The sequence below is a fragment of the Pagrus major genome, chromosome 10, assembly GCF_040436345.1.
Source record: "Pagrus major chromosome 10, Pma_NU_1.0".
NCBI classification, from domain to species: Eukaryota; Metazoa; Chordata; class Actinopteri; order Spariformes; family Sparidae; genus Pagrus; species Pagrus major.
Genome location: NC_133224.1, coordinates 11497690 through 11514707, shown reverse-complemented (window position 1 = coordinate 11514707; position 17018 = coordinate 11497690). Strand labels below are relative to the sequence as shown.

Genomic DNA, 17018 nt, shown 5'->3' with positions numbered 1-17018 from the left:
TGGCAGGAGTGTGTGTGTACGTGTCTCTCTCTACAGGGGAGCCTCGCGCCTGTGCGTGTGCTCAGGTGAACAGATGGGGGTGGGAATGTTGGTTTGTGACGTCAACGGGGACCCGATGCAAGGTGCAACCGTGGCGAAAGTTGGTGCATGACACGAACCCTCAATGTCACTGTTGCATGTCGACGCCTCGCATTTATCTTGCTCGTTTGTCGCAAAAAAAAATCACCCGTCGCATCTTTCTTAATTCGTGCATCGGCAGCTCGAGGGATCCTCGGCTCCGGTTGGCTCCCCTGCGCCGTCGGTCGCGCGCGCACACGTGCACATACGCACACTCGCAGCTGAGCATCACGAGAGAGGCAGAGGCGAGCGACAACGGCCCGACGAGGGAGGGCGACGGGCTTTTGACTTTGGGGCGCTCGGTCACGTTTTAGCGGAGAGGTGCAGGATGGAGCGGGCGGAGGAGACGCACTGAGCGGGTCAGAGAAGCGGGAGGAGAACACGGTGAAGACGGCAGGAGGAGTGGGAGCGGGGGGGTCACCGACATCCGGAGTAGATGATGCTTATTTGCCTCAGGCCCCGCCATCGTGAAACTGGATACCGACTTGCGGCGGATGGGGTGACCGAGCTCGCTGCTCCGCCGGGGAGGTCCCTGCCTTCGGACGTTACCGGGGAGGGAGCTGCCTGTGCCCGGTTCTAAGGGAAGGAAGGAGTGGCAAGCGGGAAAATGCAGACGGAGGAGGAGACGGCCACCGCAGAAGAGCCCATTTTGGAGGAAGGGTCAGGACGAGAGCAGGTGAGGAAGGACATTTTTTTTTATATTCCGTGTTTGTTTTGTCAAACCCTAACGAGCACGCGGTTGTGTATACGTAGATAGAAAGAGTGCAGCTAGCTTAAAAGTTGCGCATATATATATATTTTGTTGTTGCTCCTACAAGAAGCACATTGTGTGTTTATGTCATTGCTGCACGTCGTCTTGTACATCGTACATCGACTGCTGCTCGTTCATTGACAAAACGTGTATTTGCTGTCACTGAGGAGAACAAGTGGCGTTTTTTTCCCTCCTCAAGTCCTTCATGCCTTGCACAAGAGCAAGGACACGGAGCAGGACCTTGGCTTTAACATGAGCGGAGGTGATGGGGCTGTGTGTGATTTAAGGTAAACAAGAGAGGGGAGGGAACCCTAAATAAAATGCCTGTCGAGAAATAAAGCCTCAGTATTGATGTGACACGTCTGACAACGCTGTAGACTATGATGTGTGACTCCTAGGGGAGCTGGTGTTCAGTATAGTAGAGCGTGTCCATCCAGCAGCTGACACCACTGAAACTCACTAGAGGGTGACATCACAGTTTGGACCAACACACACAAAACTGAGTACTCTGACACACTGTGTGAATGGTGATAATGTAGAACAACACTCCCCGAGCTGTGTGCCATACAGTGCTTTTACACTGATGACCATTTATTGTTGTCGGATATAAACAAATCAGCAGTGTGTTTTCTTTAAAGGGGCACTATGTGGTTTTGGAGAAGTAATTCAAACTCAGAATTTTAATATTTACAATACTAATGAGAGCTGTTTGAAGCTAGAGAGGTGGCAGGGTCCGCCACATGTAAACAAGGTATGAAACAGCATGAAACTGTTTGTTTATTCAGTCAATGAAGGTCTTTCTCCCTAGAAAACATGGTGCCCCTTTTAAAGTTTGGCCTCCTAAGCAAATGTCACTCTCCTTATACTCATATCCAACATCTGCTACGCCTCCTCTTAAGTCCTACTCAGCTGCCTGACCCATTACAGTAAAAGTCCTTACTCAGGGAAATGGCGTCTCGTTCAGAGGTTCATGTTTACGCTTACAGTAGAAAGCCATGAACCTGACTCCCGTGCCACCTCGCTGTCTCTCTCTCACACACACACACAGTCGGCTTAAACTCCTTAAAGGTGCAATATGTAAGAATAGGCCAAGTGGTAAATATATACTCACCAGAGTAACCGCTGCTGTTAGCTAGTTAGCTCAATTAGCCATGCAGCTACCTATTAGCTGACTCTGCCTTGACTGGGAGCTAGAAGCACCAGGGGAGTGTAAGTGTTGTTTACTATCCGACTGTCACCTCTTGAGGTTCAAAGTGGCTCAGGGCTAGCCGGTTAGCGTGCTAACTTCATTAGATATCTCTTTAACACACTACATAGAAGAACTTTGAATTCTGTTATTAATTTTAGTTAATTTCTGAATTTTTTAAACAAAAACTCTTACATATTGCACCTTTTAAACAATTGCAGACCTCCACTATTACTCCATTACTTGGGAATAGGGCTGGATAATGTATTGATGTTGTGATATGAGACAATATATTGTTAGATTTTCAATATTATGCTGTCTTCCTGGGTTTAAAGGCTGCAGTATTGTTATCAAGGTGTTTGGTAATATTTAATGTTATCACCCGGTCCTAGCAGCTATAAAGTGCGCTTTAGGGTATTTCAAAATATTGAGATACACATTGTATTTTAAGGCCATATCGCCCAGCCCTACTTGGGAAGCAGCATCGTTTTTCAAACACAGCATCTCTCTAATCAAAACCCAGGAGACATGCATGACAAAACATTACGTAAGTCAGTTGCCAGGAAAATAGATATCCATGGCTAACTGAGGATGCGTATTCTCCCCACCATTCCCAGTTGCACTACTTAAAACATAATGACGGAGTGAACCTTTATAGGATGAGCAGAGCTGTGTAATGGTTTACAAGGAAGGAGAGGTATACCAGTCGAGTGTACTTGGTTTGTGCAGAAAGGTTGGGTGTGTTGTTTTAGCGTAAGAACCAGTGCTGATAGCCTGGTGACACACTTCAGACAGGTCAGACTGAGCTAGGTACCAGGTCTGAAGCCTTGGAACTTGTCACACCTTAACATCCTCTGAATGTTATTATTTTTGATTGATGATTGGATTAATTTCTTGTCTATAAAGTGTCAGGAAAAGCCCACCGTGGTTTCCCCGGGCCACAAAAGCAGCAATTTAAAAATCTAAACTGAACGAATCATAGGTATTTCACTCTGGCGGCCATGAATCCTCTGGCAATTGAATAGTCGATTAATCGACAAATCGTTTTAGCTCTAATGAGCTTTAAATATCTTTCCTGAGTGGCTTCAAGGCATGGAGCTCACTTTTTCTTTAACTGATTGTAAGTTAGAAGAGGAGTTTTATATCATAACTGTCCAACCACTTTTTACAACATAATAACTGGTCTACCCAAGAAATGGCTAATAAAACTGACAGAATTGAGCATTTGGCAATTGGCTGGTGGTAATTTAAAGCCCCAGGGACATAATATGTAGAGTACTAAGCCTGTTAAATGATGCCTTTCACTTTATCCCACTACTCTTCTGTCTTCATCCATGCCTGCAGTACAGACAGTGCAATGTAATGCAATGAATTCAGTCTTCATCTGGTCTCTGCCTCCATTACTCTCTCTGCTCTTCCCCTCTTGGTCAGCTTCCTGTTTTAGATTTGCCTGTCAGGGAGTATGCACCTTCATCATCCCATCCCCTGTTCCCTCTCTTAAACATTATCTCACTTAACTCTATTCACGCTCTGGCCCACACGGGGATGCACGTACACTCATACAAGCATTAAGACAAATGAACCAGAGCCACATGATTAATATTAAAATCCCATTTTTGATTATTCAAACCTCCACGCAATCGGATTCTCACACAACGATGCCAACATGTTTTCCGTTAGAGGTCTATAGCTTCAAACCAAGTGATCCTAACTTCCTAATTTTTTTTAAAATAAATGACAAAAACTGCATTCCTGTGCACAAGCAGGGTGGAGGAAGCAAATTGATCTAATGTGTGTGTGGAGTCTAATGAATGACGGGATGAAAAAACTACAGTGATGGAGGAGGAAATAAAAGTATCCAACCCTCCCTTTTGACAGGAATAAGAAAGCCTGTAGTCATTTCATGCTTACTCATGTTCATGTCATGGATTTTCTCCAAAGAATTCATGTAAAAAACTTCTATTAAATTCAAGGGACCTTGTAAAATGCAATAGCTCTACTCCAAAGTCTTTTTTTAGCTCTGAACTTCTGAAGTTTTGCTCTTGGAGCTAAATTTTCTAGTTTTTGTTATTCTCTCTGTGTGTATTCTAGGTCTCACCATTGTGTATTTTTCACTGGACTGGATTGAAATTGCACTGAACATCCAAGAAACCCCCCGGGATAATTTGCAACATCTATTCATATAAATATTTGTAGCAGATTGTTTCACAGTCATCAAATTAATAATTATAACACTAATAATAGTGCTTATTATTTATAAGTACCTTTCAAGTCACCCAAGGACATTTTACACAGCCAGATTAAAAAATGTTAATAGATAAAAGAAGCTAATAATAATCAAAGAACAACAAACACATCACAGATACATTAAAAAAGAAACAGTATACTGCCAGCCTTATTCTTTAAAGATGCTGGTGATCATCAAAAGCACATCGCTTTGCTTGTAATTTTTTGCCCTATCTTCAGCACCTTGAGTTAAAACAAAAATGTATGCAACTATCTAGCTACAAACGACCAAAAACGTCCCTGTCAGTTGGTCACACAAACCCGAACCCGACACTGTGTCCCCAACAATCATTCTCAAAAAAAAATCCTGAATGTGAGTTGATGATTGTCATTTTCTACCGAATGCTGCAAACCTTAAATGAAGGCACACTGCCACCGTTAATGGAGAATCAAATGCAGCGTGGAGGCAGGCTGGCTGCCATCATGAAGCAGACAACAATGTGCAGAACAGCCATTAGGTTTACTAATAAAGCACTTGTGCTTCGCGAGATAGAATGTGAATTGCTAAACTGGAGAAGGTGATACGAGACGTCGAACATTAAGGCAGATGTCTTCTGTAGAACATCAGTTCACTAAGTAGACTACTGTGTGTCCAAACAATACTTATAGCTAAAAACACTTGATCTAGAATAATGAAGACTCACTTTTTTCCAATCCACACAGCAAAAAATGTTTTCTTGACATTACAGTCAGGCTGTTTGCATAATTGTCAAAGCTGACTGCTTTCAATAATATTGACCTCCACCCGACCTGCTGATAATTGTTATTGGTGGATAATTAGTCTGAATTGAACCCACTCCAGTAACAGCAGTAATATTTTTAGTGCAGTGAGTGCTAGATGACACATTTGATTTCCGAAACACATCAAGTGCAAACAATTTATTTGTTGTTGCAGCAGAGATAGTGGAAACCTGACATCCGAAACGACTCTGTCCAATTGTGTTGAAATGACACATCATTTTTTAACAGTGCACCGCAGGCTTCAACAGCACTTTTTCCTGTCCTCGCTTCCTCACTTCTCTTGCCACCCACATGCTAGGATTGCTAATTATAGCTGCTCCAGTCGCACCTAACCAGCTGAATCAGTATGAGCAGAGGGAGAGAGAGCAAAACACGTTTTTTGCTAGAAACTGTGATGCAAAGAGGGATTTGTAAACACAAACAGCCCAGTGCACAAATGTAGAATATTCTAATGTTGTTTTCGGTTGTTTAGAAAGTGTTTATATGTAGGGAGGTAGGGTGGGAAAATAAACTATCACTGCCTCAAAAACAATGCCTTACATGCAGTACTGCAGACAGAATGTAGGCTAAGCTAGTTTCACTATTTAAGCATGATGTACTAAGCCAAGTGAAATAGAGTTACAGATGTTCGAGTCTGACCGGTGCACAAATAAATACAAAGAGCCAGTAACTAAATATGTGGCAGAATTGCACACAGTACCATATTACAGCAAATGCTACCAGACCAGATTATAGAACAATGATTGAATTCAAAGACATTTACTGGCTGAAGCAAATCCTATTAATGAAAAAGCTCTGTCAATTGCAGTTTCAGTAGAGGCAGGAAATAACTCCGGTACAGTATGCAGAGGATCTTCAAAATCCATGCACTGAGAAGAAAGAAATGCTTCTTTGAAAACAGTGTTTTGTGATACGTGTCCAAAAAAGCGAAACAAACAGCCCGTGGTCAAAGTTTCGTGTCAGCTCTGTTGGCTCTTCCTCAGGCAGCTGTCTCTTGTGGCTGTGGATGCAGAGGAATATATATAGAAAATAGAGACAATATGTCAAAGTATCAGTATTTTCAGCACAGCACAGTTTTGTCTGCTTGATGCGTTGAGCTCCGAATTGAAGTCTTTAATGAAACATTAATGACGCATTTGTCATATAAGGACCACCCTGGATCAGCCTCTTCAGACAGCTTGCAAGGAGAACAGTCCAAACTTTCAGGATGAACAAAATGAAAGCTGACACCATTTCAGTCTCGGCTGTATAGATTTCTTTTCATAACGATTTCAGCGAGAGTGAGCTTTGCCTTTGATCCGTTACAGCCTGACACACAAGCCAAGGCTCAACAGAGGCAGCTGGAACTGAAAGAGGATCATGACACAACCAAAAATCTGCACCGTACCTATTGGTCACTGGTTCACCAGCTCAGTTCCCCTGTATTGTATTGTGGTCACTCCTCAGAGAGGCTTTGTGATCAGATCAAAGCTTGACTGGCTATTTCAGATTCTGAGCTTGAGGTAGATATGAGGCAGTGGAGAGACTCTGGTCGGGTAACCTGAATAAGACCTGTTTCTATCAATGCTTTACACAAATCTCTGTTGTGGCTCCCAGTTGATGCTTCGAAACGCACCCAGTTAAGTGGTAAAAGTAGGTGTTGGTTGAATATTTTCTTATTTTTGAGTAGCTTCCACTTTATAATACTCTTTCCTTAAATAAAACAGTATGTAGGGGGGTACAGTCTGATGATTTCAGATCGTGATCGATCTTGTAGGCATCCGTGATTGGAAGAATTACTTCACGTGACACATTGTAAACAATGCAACGTGAGTTATAGCTAGCAGCATGGCGGTTATGAAGCTTGTGCCAGAAATGAACCATCTTAAAAGGTGCAATGTGTAAGATTTTAGTTGAAAACAATCAAAAATGAACTAAAATTTTCACCAAAATGTGAAGAGATAACAGTTTTGACATTAGGACATGTATTGTGTTGCAGAGATACTATCTGCTGAAGTTAGCGTGCTAACCAGCTAGCCCTGTCCTGGTTCAAAGCTTCTGTGCTAGTGGTATACACATCAACACTTTCCCACTGCTCTGGGCTTCCAGTCCGGGCCACAAGCTGCATGGCTAACTGAGCTAACTAGCTAACACCAGCTACAGTTTGCCACAGTGAGCGGTTACTCTGGTGATATGCTGCCCCCAATTTGTTTGAGTGTGAGTTGAATTTATTTTAGCCACCTACGTGTACGCTATATTTTGAACATTTTTAGCCTTACCATGCCTCAGACAGCCGCTGAAAGTCCAACCCAAACAGCTGATCTTAGGCGTAATAAAGTGCACAGCAGGCACAGGTGCGCTTGTGCGTAGGAATATGGACGTTGTACGGTTGAGGTAATGTAGTGCTGAAGGAAAGGGCTGCCTGAGGCAATGTAAAGCGTCAAAAATGTTCAAAATATAGCGTACACATAAACAGAGTTACATTTTTTTCCGCGTGCCTTCTTTGAGGTGGCTAAAATACGTCTTGCTGTCGGTCCCGTTTAGCAGTACAATGCTCTGCTCCCCTGTTGAGTGCTACGTGCTGCTTCTCCACACAGGGGGAGAGCTGATGGTACAACCCCACATCAGATGACCCACTTTAATGCAATGTTGTCTTTTAATTGTGCGAATGGAGACATTCATAGGCTCCTTCAAGCCTGGCTACAGTCTACAGGGCATTTCAAAACAGAAAAAAGAGAGATCACAGTTTATATCATGGATCGGGATTGTGATTAAATTGATAGTGATATTGTTTTTTTTTGGCCAGTATGTGTGCATTGGTACTGAATGTGGATCTTCACCCTCTATCAGCTCCTCTGTGATAATCAAAATTGCCTCTCAGTTTCATATAGCAAAGTCCCATTCCTGTAGAAATTAGAGCACTTCTATATCCGAGTCCACTACATCAGAAAAACAGCTTGCACTATGTGCGGTATCGCTGTAAGCACTGCTTCTGAACCAAACTCCTGTTGGAAAATCCTGTTACTTGGTTGATTGTGTAAAAAGCTTCTCCAGGCTATGTCTCTCAGTGACACAACATTTTAGCAAGGGGGGTGGTTTGTACCTGAGGGAGGGAGAACTGCTTATTCTAACAAATAATGATTGACGTAAGTGCATACAGGAATAATTTGACTCCTGTCTTGGGGCAGATTTTCCTCTCGCTGGGCACACACCCACCGGCTGCAGAGACTTGATGAAATGTCAGCCAGGAATCATGCAGGTTTTCTTTTTTTTATTATTGCAAGAATATTCTCTTTTTTTTATGCAACATTTATCTGCATAAGATGAGAGGAAAAAGGACAGGAGAGAGAATTGGAGCCAGGAAGACAAAATGAGTTCGACGGAGAGGGAGGGCAGGAGGAGAACGAGCAGGATGGATTTTGGCAGTGGAGTTCCCTGGAGAGAGGTGCAGTCTGTCGCTGCTGCCATCTCTTTAGTCCCTCCCCCTCCTCCCATCTCTCCTCTTTGACTCTCTCTCATTTTGCTTCCTTTCATACTTGCATTCATGAAAAGTTCATGACCGTTTCTCTGTCTCTCTCACGCTCCTCATCTCCCCTCTCTCCTCTCTCTCTCTCTCTCTCTCTACACTACACTTTTAGCCCAATCAATCCACTTAGAGACAGACTTTCAGAGAGGATGTAACAGAGCAGGAGACGTGCGGGTGAGGAGAGACTTAGGTTGGAAGCGGAGAGTAAAAGCTCGGGAGGTGGGAGGGAAGATTCGGGGAAGGAGAAGAAAGATTACATAAGGAAAGTGAAGGAGGATGTGGACAGAAGAGGCAGACAGAAAGCAAACAAGATGATATTGAATTGGCACTATGATAATTTTCATGTCTTTTTTGAAGTATTTAGCCTATTTTTGGATCTCTGAGTGTGCAGCTGGAGGCTTTTTGTAGATAGATGTTGGACTGGTGGAGTGTAGGTGCCCTTCTCCCTGCCTTTCACTACTTGCCCTTGACGTACAGTAGTAAAAAAAAAAAAAAACAGAGTGAGAGAGGGGGAGAGGCTGGTGTGTGTGTTGCAGCCAGCCAAATATGCTAGTGGATAGCAAATTGTGGCTGCATTGAAGGAGTGAGAGATGAAGAGAGGGAGGGAGGAAGGGAGGGGGAGGTGTGCTGACAGGACAGGCAGACTTGGCTGAGAGAAGGAGAGGACACTGGTGTCATCCCACCTTTTTTTTTTTTCGTCATCTGCTTTGTTGCTCTTTCGCCTTGTCGCATTCAGCGCGAGGCGGAGGACGACAACACGGAAACCCAAACGCACATGAACATGACACGGGACAGGCGTGTGCAAACTCCATCTCTGTATGTTTTTCACGACACACACCACACGAAAGCGCTCTAACCCCTCGCTCCCTCACATTCACACGCACAAATCGAAGCGACAGCGTGACGCTGCCGATGTTTGAGTGGAGTCAGTTAGCTAGAGAACAGTCTAGAAGCATTGTTCTCATCTAAATTATTCACATACACTCCGCTGGCTGCATTACAACGCTGAGAACGTGCACGCCGGCGTGTGCCAGGATGGAGAGAGAAGAAGGGGCACATTAGACCATCTATGTCTGTGTATCTAATGCATGTGTGTGTGTGTGTGTTTGAGTGCACTGTAATATGATGTCTTCGCAGTGCAAATGAGGCTATGTCGAAGTGTGCACTTAGAGAGAGGCATAAGCTGTGTGTTAGTGAGTGTGTGTCTAATATCCAGCACTTATCCCATGATGGGTAAGGGGATGGTGTAATGCGTTCCTTTGGTCAAGACCTCAGCTTACCCACTCGCTCTGGCATATGACGCTGTTTACCAAACAGGAAGATTATGATTATTAAAAAGTCACCGGGGGTTATCAGGTATACAAAATCTGCGGTGCCTCCTTGACAAGCATTTAAAGCTGCAATCATTCTCACCTGTCAGACCTTATTAAACATTAATGTTATGAAGCATACTGTATTATTCATTATAATCTTGACCGTCAATGTGAGAATGTAGAAATATATCAAATCCACTGGCTAAACTTGGACTAGTGTCCTCAAATTTGCTACGCGAACCTCTTGAGGAGCTGTCATTGTTGTTGTCAATGAACAGTCACTAAACTACTTGCAGTTCTGTAAGGCACAGTGACGCCTCGACTCAGATGTTAACATCGGCATGCTAACATGTTGATGTAAAGAAGGTGTAATGTTTACCATTTTTGCCAGTCATTAGGATGATGAAGGTCAATGCAAAGTCTTCCAATCCTTCCAATGGTTAAATACTTGAGTCTGGACCAAAGTAGTGAACTGACCCCCATTGCCACCACGAGCATGTTTGAAATCCAGCATTGACAAGCGGATGGTAGCAGGTCAGGTCCTGAATCCCATAAGGTAGAGTCTGAGCTCCCATGAAAGCAGTAAAATGTGGGGGTCCTGAATACATAACCACACAAACATTATTTTAATCACAAATAATTCATTGTTCTACTGTATGTAATGAGTATTTGAATACGTTAATGATATAAATAGGTTAAAAGAAACATGTTTTCCAGAGGAGGTACGCACTATATTCTCTCTGAATGACAGTGACAATGACCACAAAAGTCTCTCTGGGTTGTCATACCTTTTCTTATTTAAATGAATTAACTGTTGTTGTGATCTGCTTGATACATTTGTTGCAAGAAGCGAGCATCTAATCTCTCTTGTCTCTGTGTCCCCACAGCAACGGCCAGTCCAACAGTCTCTGGCCTCCTCCCTGTGTCGGGAGTCCCACTGGAAGTGCCTCCTCCTGACCCTCCTCATGTACGGCTGCTTCGCCACGCTCGCCTGGTGCGCTCTCTGTCGCGTACCCGTCCTCGGCTCCTCCTCCATACCAATCCGTTCCGACGACAACGCCACCTCGGCGGCCTACTATGACATCCAGCACTTGGAGAGTCCGTGCTCCACCGGCTACATCTACATCCCCCTGGCCTTCCTGGCAATGCTGTATGTGGTTTACTTGGTGGAGTGTTGGCACTGCTTCTCCAAGACGGCAATGTTGGCTCATGCTGAATTCCAAGTATGTGTGAGAAACAGTTTGAGTATTGAATTTAAGCATTGAGAAAGCACAATCTAACAGCTTTTAAAACACTTAAACCCAACAGACTGGAGTCTACCAGACTGCAATGGGAGTCTATGACCTTGAAGAGCAGAATCTGTTTACTCATTGAAACCTCTTCAGTATGATAGTGTCAGCAAAATGTTCTAAAGTAAAGAGGTTAAATAAATAAAGTGATGCTGTATTACATGTCTAGTTGCTGGGTGATACAAAAATCCTTCAACAGTCCAAAGTTTCATGCACTTACGTCAGTAATTTCAACACTTCTCAAGGAGAGAACGTTGTTTTACTCTCAATTTCCTACTCGACTGTGGGGAAAAATGATATTTGCCCACTCGTATGGAAATGAGCTGACCTGGGGGCGCCAGTCTATCTTTTGTCTGTTCTGCTCTGCTGTCTATTATCAGGAATTCCAGGAGCACATTGCATTGAAAAGAGCAGCGCTCGCTGTTCATCTCGGCTATCTTCAACTGTCAAAAAGAAAATATATTTTTATGACAGTCCAGACTGTCAGGGCCACGCATACTATGATAAAGACAGCTCTGAATAGAGAATAAATAAACCAAATCATAACACCATAAACTAACTGTGGCAGGGCCTGACTTGCACCTGATTGCACAGAACTAACTCTGCTGTCTGCAAACAATATGAACTTAATTGTTTGTTTCTGCTTGTACCAATATTGCAAGAACTTCTCAGACAATGTTGCATCCGCAGTATATCAGTATAGTTATTTTAGGAAAACTAACTACATGTTTTTCAAATAATCTATTACAGTTAGAAAGTCATATTTAAATATGGCTTTAATTAAAGGTGTTACTGATAACACTCTCCCCCTACTATCACATTCACATCACAACAGCGCTGTTGTTCGAATCATCTGCCCCCTCAAGTGGTTGCCAGTTTGTGCTCTAGCTATCGTTGCTAATTTGTCTTCATGAATGTTATCGACATGACGTTTAACTGATCTGATACTCTGACATTTTTGACACAGGAAGTGTACGAGCGTGTGCAGAGACTTCAGCAGGCCACGCCCTGCATTTGGTGGAAGGCCATCAGCTATCACTACGTGAGGAGGACCAGACAGGTGACAAGATACCGCAACGGAGATGCCTATACGACCACACAGGTGAGGAGAATCATTCCTAATGCACATACTATGACTTGCTCTCATGTTCACCCGTTTGTTTTCATATAGTTAATAGCTACACTGTAAAACTTAAGTTTTGATTTAGTAAAAATTAAAATAACTGCTATGCAAATTTCTTTCACCTTTAGTGAAATATTGCGGGGCTGTGTGCTAACAGCTGTGTGCAGTAAGAAAAATATCATTCTATTTAGTAACCATGCTTTATTGATGCTGAAACATACTGTATATGAAGGTGTGAAAGTGTCTTCCCAATAACTTCATTGCTTCTTTCTCAAACTTCCCATCTGTTCTCCCTCTTCACTCCACCCATTTCTCCTCCATTAAACTCTTTCCCTCCATCTACGCCCTGCTCCGTCCTTCCTTCCTTCCTCAGGTCTACCACGAGCGGGTGAACACTCATGCTTCCAGTTCAGAATTCGACTACGCCCGCTATGGTGTCAAAGACGTATCAAAGGAGCTGCTGGATCTGCAGCTGCACCCTGCTGTTCGCCTCCGCTTCACCAAGTGTTTCAGGTTAGACATCCATCTTAATTGGTCTAAACACATCTTGGCAAAGTTGATCTTAACATGATTATTTTGGGGTATTGAAGGGTTTATTAACTAACTTTTCTGCTCTTTAGCTTCTCCAGTGCACGTGCTGAAGCTGCCTACCTCACCCAAGTAAGATGTTTTTTTTAAATTTTTTTTTTATTCTGTGCTTACAAGTGCTGCAAATGATTTTTATTCCAGTCACTGCACATATGCAGTTTACAATAATATAGACGGCAGATTTACCAGTTAGATTGTTTAGTAGTTTCTTAAACAATCTGTCCTTGATTTCAGGCAAAGGCTGATCACAAGTAAACAGCTCAAAGTACATCAGTTCACAGCTAGCATTAACGTGTGTCTCCACATTGGTCTTGAGTGGATCTCCTGCCATCTTCCTGTTGTTTCAAGCATAAATGTGGCACAGTTGGCACTTAAATGAGTATGCTTTCTCACCAGCTGATGATCCGTTTCTGGCTTACACACTGTTTCGAGTGAGCTGGTTTTGAATGACACTTTTTAAACTGTTACCCCTGAAACTAATGTAGTTCGTTTAAGATATGCTCCTTGACCTCAGAGATGACACATAGCTAATGTCTTCTATTCTCTTTCTGTTCTTCGAAGCGAGCACGCTTCTTCGGGGAGAACGAGGGGCTTGACGACTACATGGAGGCCAGGGAGGGGATGCACCTGAAGAACGTGGATTTCCGTGAACACATCCTGGCGTTCCCAGATCCCGCGCACCAGCCGTGGTTTTCCAGGCACAGGGTCTTCTGGCTGGCTTCCGCTTTCCTGCTGTCCTGGCCGCTGCGGGTCGTGTCAGAATATCGCACAGCATATGTCCACTACCATGTGGAGAAGCTGTTCGGGGAGGACGAGGATGGCGGCGGAGGAGGTGGTGGAGGAGGGCCAGGTGGCAGACCGGATGGGGTCGAAGGGGGGACTGAGAATGGAATCCACCCGGGAGGAATTGGGATTGGAATTGGTCTAAATGGGACGAGTTACAGAGCCATCTCTCGGGTCAACACGGTGGACATGACAGAATTGGAGTGGCACATTCGTTGTAACCAACAGATGGTGCCGAGCTACTCTGAAGCCCTCCTTATGGACATGGACACAAGTGGGGGGTCAAACCCTACAGCCTCTACGCCCATCTCTGGGCCCCCATGCACCACCCCAAGCCAGGGGCCCAACCCGCCTCCTCTGGCTCTGCCTGTGGTGTTCAACTCGGCTTACCTCCTCCAGAGCTGTCCCCGATGCCGGAGAACCACCTCAAGTTCAAGTCTTCCCTCCAGGCTAAGGGCCCCGATGGGAACCACAGCCCTCCTGAACGCCACCGTGGCAGGCATCAGGGCGGCAGGGCAGGGCGGTGGGGGTATAGGAGGAAGGTTGGTGCTCAGTCGGAGTGGATTCTCCCTAGGGAGACTCGGAGGAGGGCGCCATAACAGCCTGTTTCATTCCAGAAGCATGGGAGGAGGGCTGGGAGGAAGTAGGGAAGACGGAGGAGTAGGAAGTGGAGGAGGAGGAGGAGGAAGTGGAGGAGGAGGAGGAGGAGGGGGAGGTAGTGGAGGAGGTGGGGGATTTCTCGGGTTGGGTTCCAGACAGGACAATGAGGAGACGAGGGGAGTGCTAGAAGGAGAAGGGGACGAGGAAGAGGAGCAGGAGGAGGAGGAGGAGGAGGCGAGGAGGAGGGAAGATGGGGGAAGAGGAGGCAGGGAGAGGGATGAAGAAGCGGAGCAAGACAGCGGAGGGGGAGTAGAGGTGAGAGAAGGCGGCGGGGGAGGCAGGGAGCGTCCTCCGTCCTACCAGGACGCATTCTTCTTCCCCGTCCTCATCATACATGGAGAGGAGAGCTGCCACGCCGGAGACGACATGTGACGATCGGAAGAATAAACAACATTAAGAGGAAGAAAGTATGGGCAGAGGCCGAGGGAGATGAAAGAAGGCAGCGAACAGAGAGAAAAGAGTGGATCAGATGAGAAGTGGGTGAGGGAAAATGAGATATGAAGTGGGGGAAGAAAGGATTCAGTCAGAACAAAGCATGAGAGGCGAGAACAGCTGTGTGACGGACAGAATCATCAAGGAAAGAGGGGAAAAGGAGATAGGTGGTCGAAAGGGAAAGGAGAATGCGTACTGTAAAGAGGCAGGAAACAGACTGGTTCAGAAGAAATGACTGACAGAGAGCGAAGCAGCAAGATGGAGTGAAGGCAAGAAAATCCTTCCAATCGTAGACTTTGCTACACAGAGACTGTACGAGAGAGCGAGCTTACGGATACTAGGGAAGAACGGAAAGACCGAAAAGTTCGGAATGTCTATTTTAAGATATATCTATGCAAGAACAGGAGAGGGAGGCGTATCGAGTCTAAAAATAGCAGGTTGGAGAGCAGCGGAGAGACTCCAAACCAGCTGAGTGGTAGCGGGTATTTTTTTCAAAGGGTATTTTGATGCTTCGGTTTAGCTAAAAAATCAATCTACGTAGAGGTGGACTAAAAATAAGCAGAAAGAGGAAAGAATTCCTAAATATTTCAGACGAGGGAGGAAACCGATGGGACGGCAAGGGATTACAAACTACAATGTAGACAAGTAGAGGGAGAGAGACAATGAAAATGGTCAAATGTGGAGATAAAAAGGGGCGAGTAGTGACAGAGAATACAAAATGGCCGCAGCACTGACAGAGAATTCAATCAAAAAGATCAACTCAAGAGGAGGAGATGAAGATAAAAGATAACACCCTCTGAGCAGCAATCCTGACCTTCAATCTAATCAGGACGTTCAAACAGTTCCCAAATAACTTCCTTCAAACATGTTCCAATGGCAAAGTATGCCTACTCCAGGTCTTTTAATATGTAGTTATCAGCTTCACACAGCATATGGCAGGCGACCAAAAGAATACAATAAAAGAGGAGAAGCATTGATTTCCTCCTTGTCTCTTCATGCCATCTCACTCCTCGCTTCCCCACCGCCCTCTATCCATTACTGCGATATAGCTCGATCGAAAAAAACCCCTCCATAAACAGAGGAGCCGTTGCTTCCTGTGCTTTCTCAGCTCCACCCTGCTCCTGTCTCCATTTCGTCACCTACTCCCTCTTCCTTTCTCGAGTGTAGAGGTGTAACACTGAGCAACACATCTATTGCTTTTTATAAACACGATGAGTTCGGAGCAACGTCCCTTTTTTTTTTTTTTCTTCTTCTTCTTTTGCAATTAGCACATCTTGCGAGGCTGTCGTACCAAAATAGAATCACTGCATCCATCATGAACTTCCCCTCCTCTTTCCCTCCGCCATCCTCTCTCCCTCTGCTCCTCCCTTTTCCTCCTTTTTAAAGTGGCGGTTATGCGATACACCTCTCTCCACCCCTGGAAATGCTCGGATCGGATTTCATCTCGGCTCACTCCTCATATCACATCTCCTCTATGAAGGTGGAAGGTTTCTCCTCTCGGATCAGATTTTTATAAACCACTTCCGTGAAGTTTTATGACGTCCTCTCGCTATTTCAGGTCTGAATATTTTCAAGGACACAACAAGATTTGATCTGTGAGTTTACCCAACGCGTCGAGGGAGCAAAAGTATCGACAAAAATATATTGGACTTTTCAAGGTATTGGCAGGTTGCTAAATCTTTGGCTAATTTCCACCAGTTATGCCTGTGTAGTCGTGCTCTAGTTGTAAACATTTGTACCCAAAGATAGGCTTACGCAATATGAAGAAAAAGATGACAATAACCAATAAACCTTCCTCCAATATCAATATTCTATATATCACACTACTGTATGTGTTTAGGCATGAAAAAACACCTCGTTATCTCATTTATGTCCACAATATTGGACTGCATGAGAAGTAAAACTTGAGCTCTCAAGCTCAGCTGGTATCCTCCATAATAATAATAACAAAAAACATATAAGAAGAAATTAAACTTCAATCTCTTTGTACTTTTACTGCAGCCGACGAAATAAAAACAACAACACTATCAACAACGCCCAGCCCTGTGATGGAATAGGTCTGGCCTGATTGTGCCGTGCTGCTCCCTCCTCCTCTTGAAGAATCACCTGCAAATAAGCCACAATGCTCTCTAAAAAACATCGCCTCACGTTAAAATGTGAAAAAAAAGTCTGCTGGCACAGAGATGCATGTGACTCAATAACAGCTATTGTGCAGGAGCTACTAAGAGATATGTAGCAAATATG

At 44.4% G+C, this 17018-nt stretch overlaps 1 protein-coding gene across 1 annotated transcript; it reads left to right on the top strand.

Annotated features, from left to right (window-relative positions):
- The first annotated feature begins 453 nt into the window (after window positions 1–453).
- Window positions 454–15741, top strand: LOC141003202 (transmembrane protein 151A). The gene is made up of 6 exons (XM_073474488.1): window positions 454–793; window positions 10787–11122; window positions 12156–12290; window positions 12685–12824; window positions 12932–12971; window positions 13461–15741. Exons 1-6 carry the CDS (start codon window positions 725–727, stop codon window positions 14712–14714), a joined length of 1974 nt encoding a protein of 657 aa, XP_073330589.1. The 5' UTR covers window positions 454–724; the 3' UTR covers window positions 14715–15741.
- The last annotated feature ends 1277 nt before the right edge of the window (window positions 15742–17018 follow it).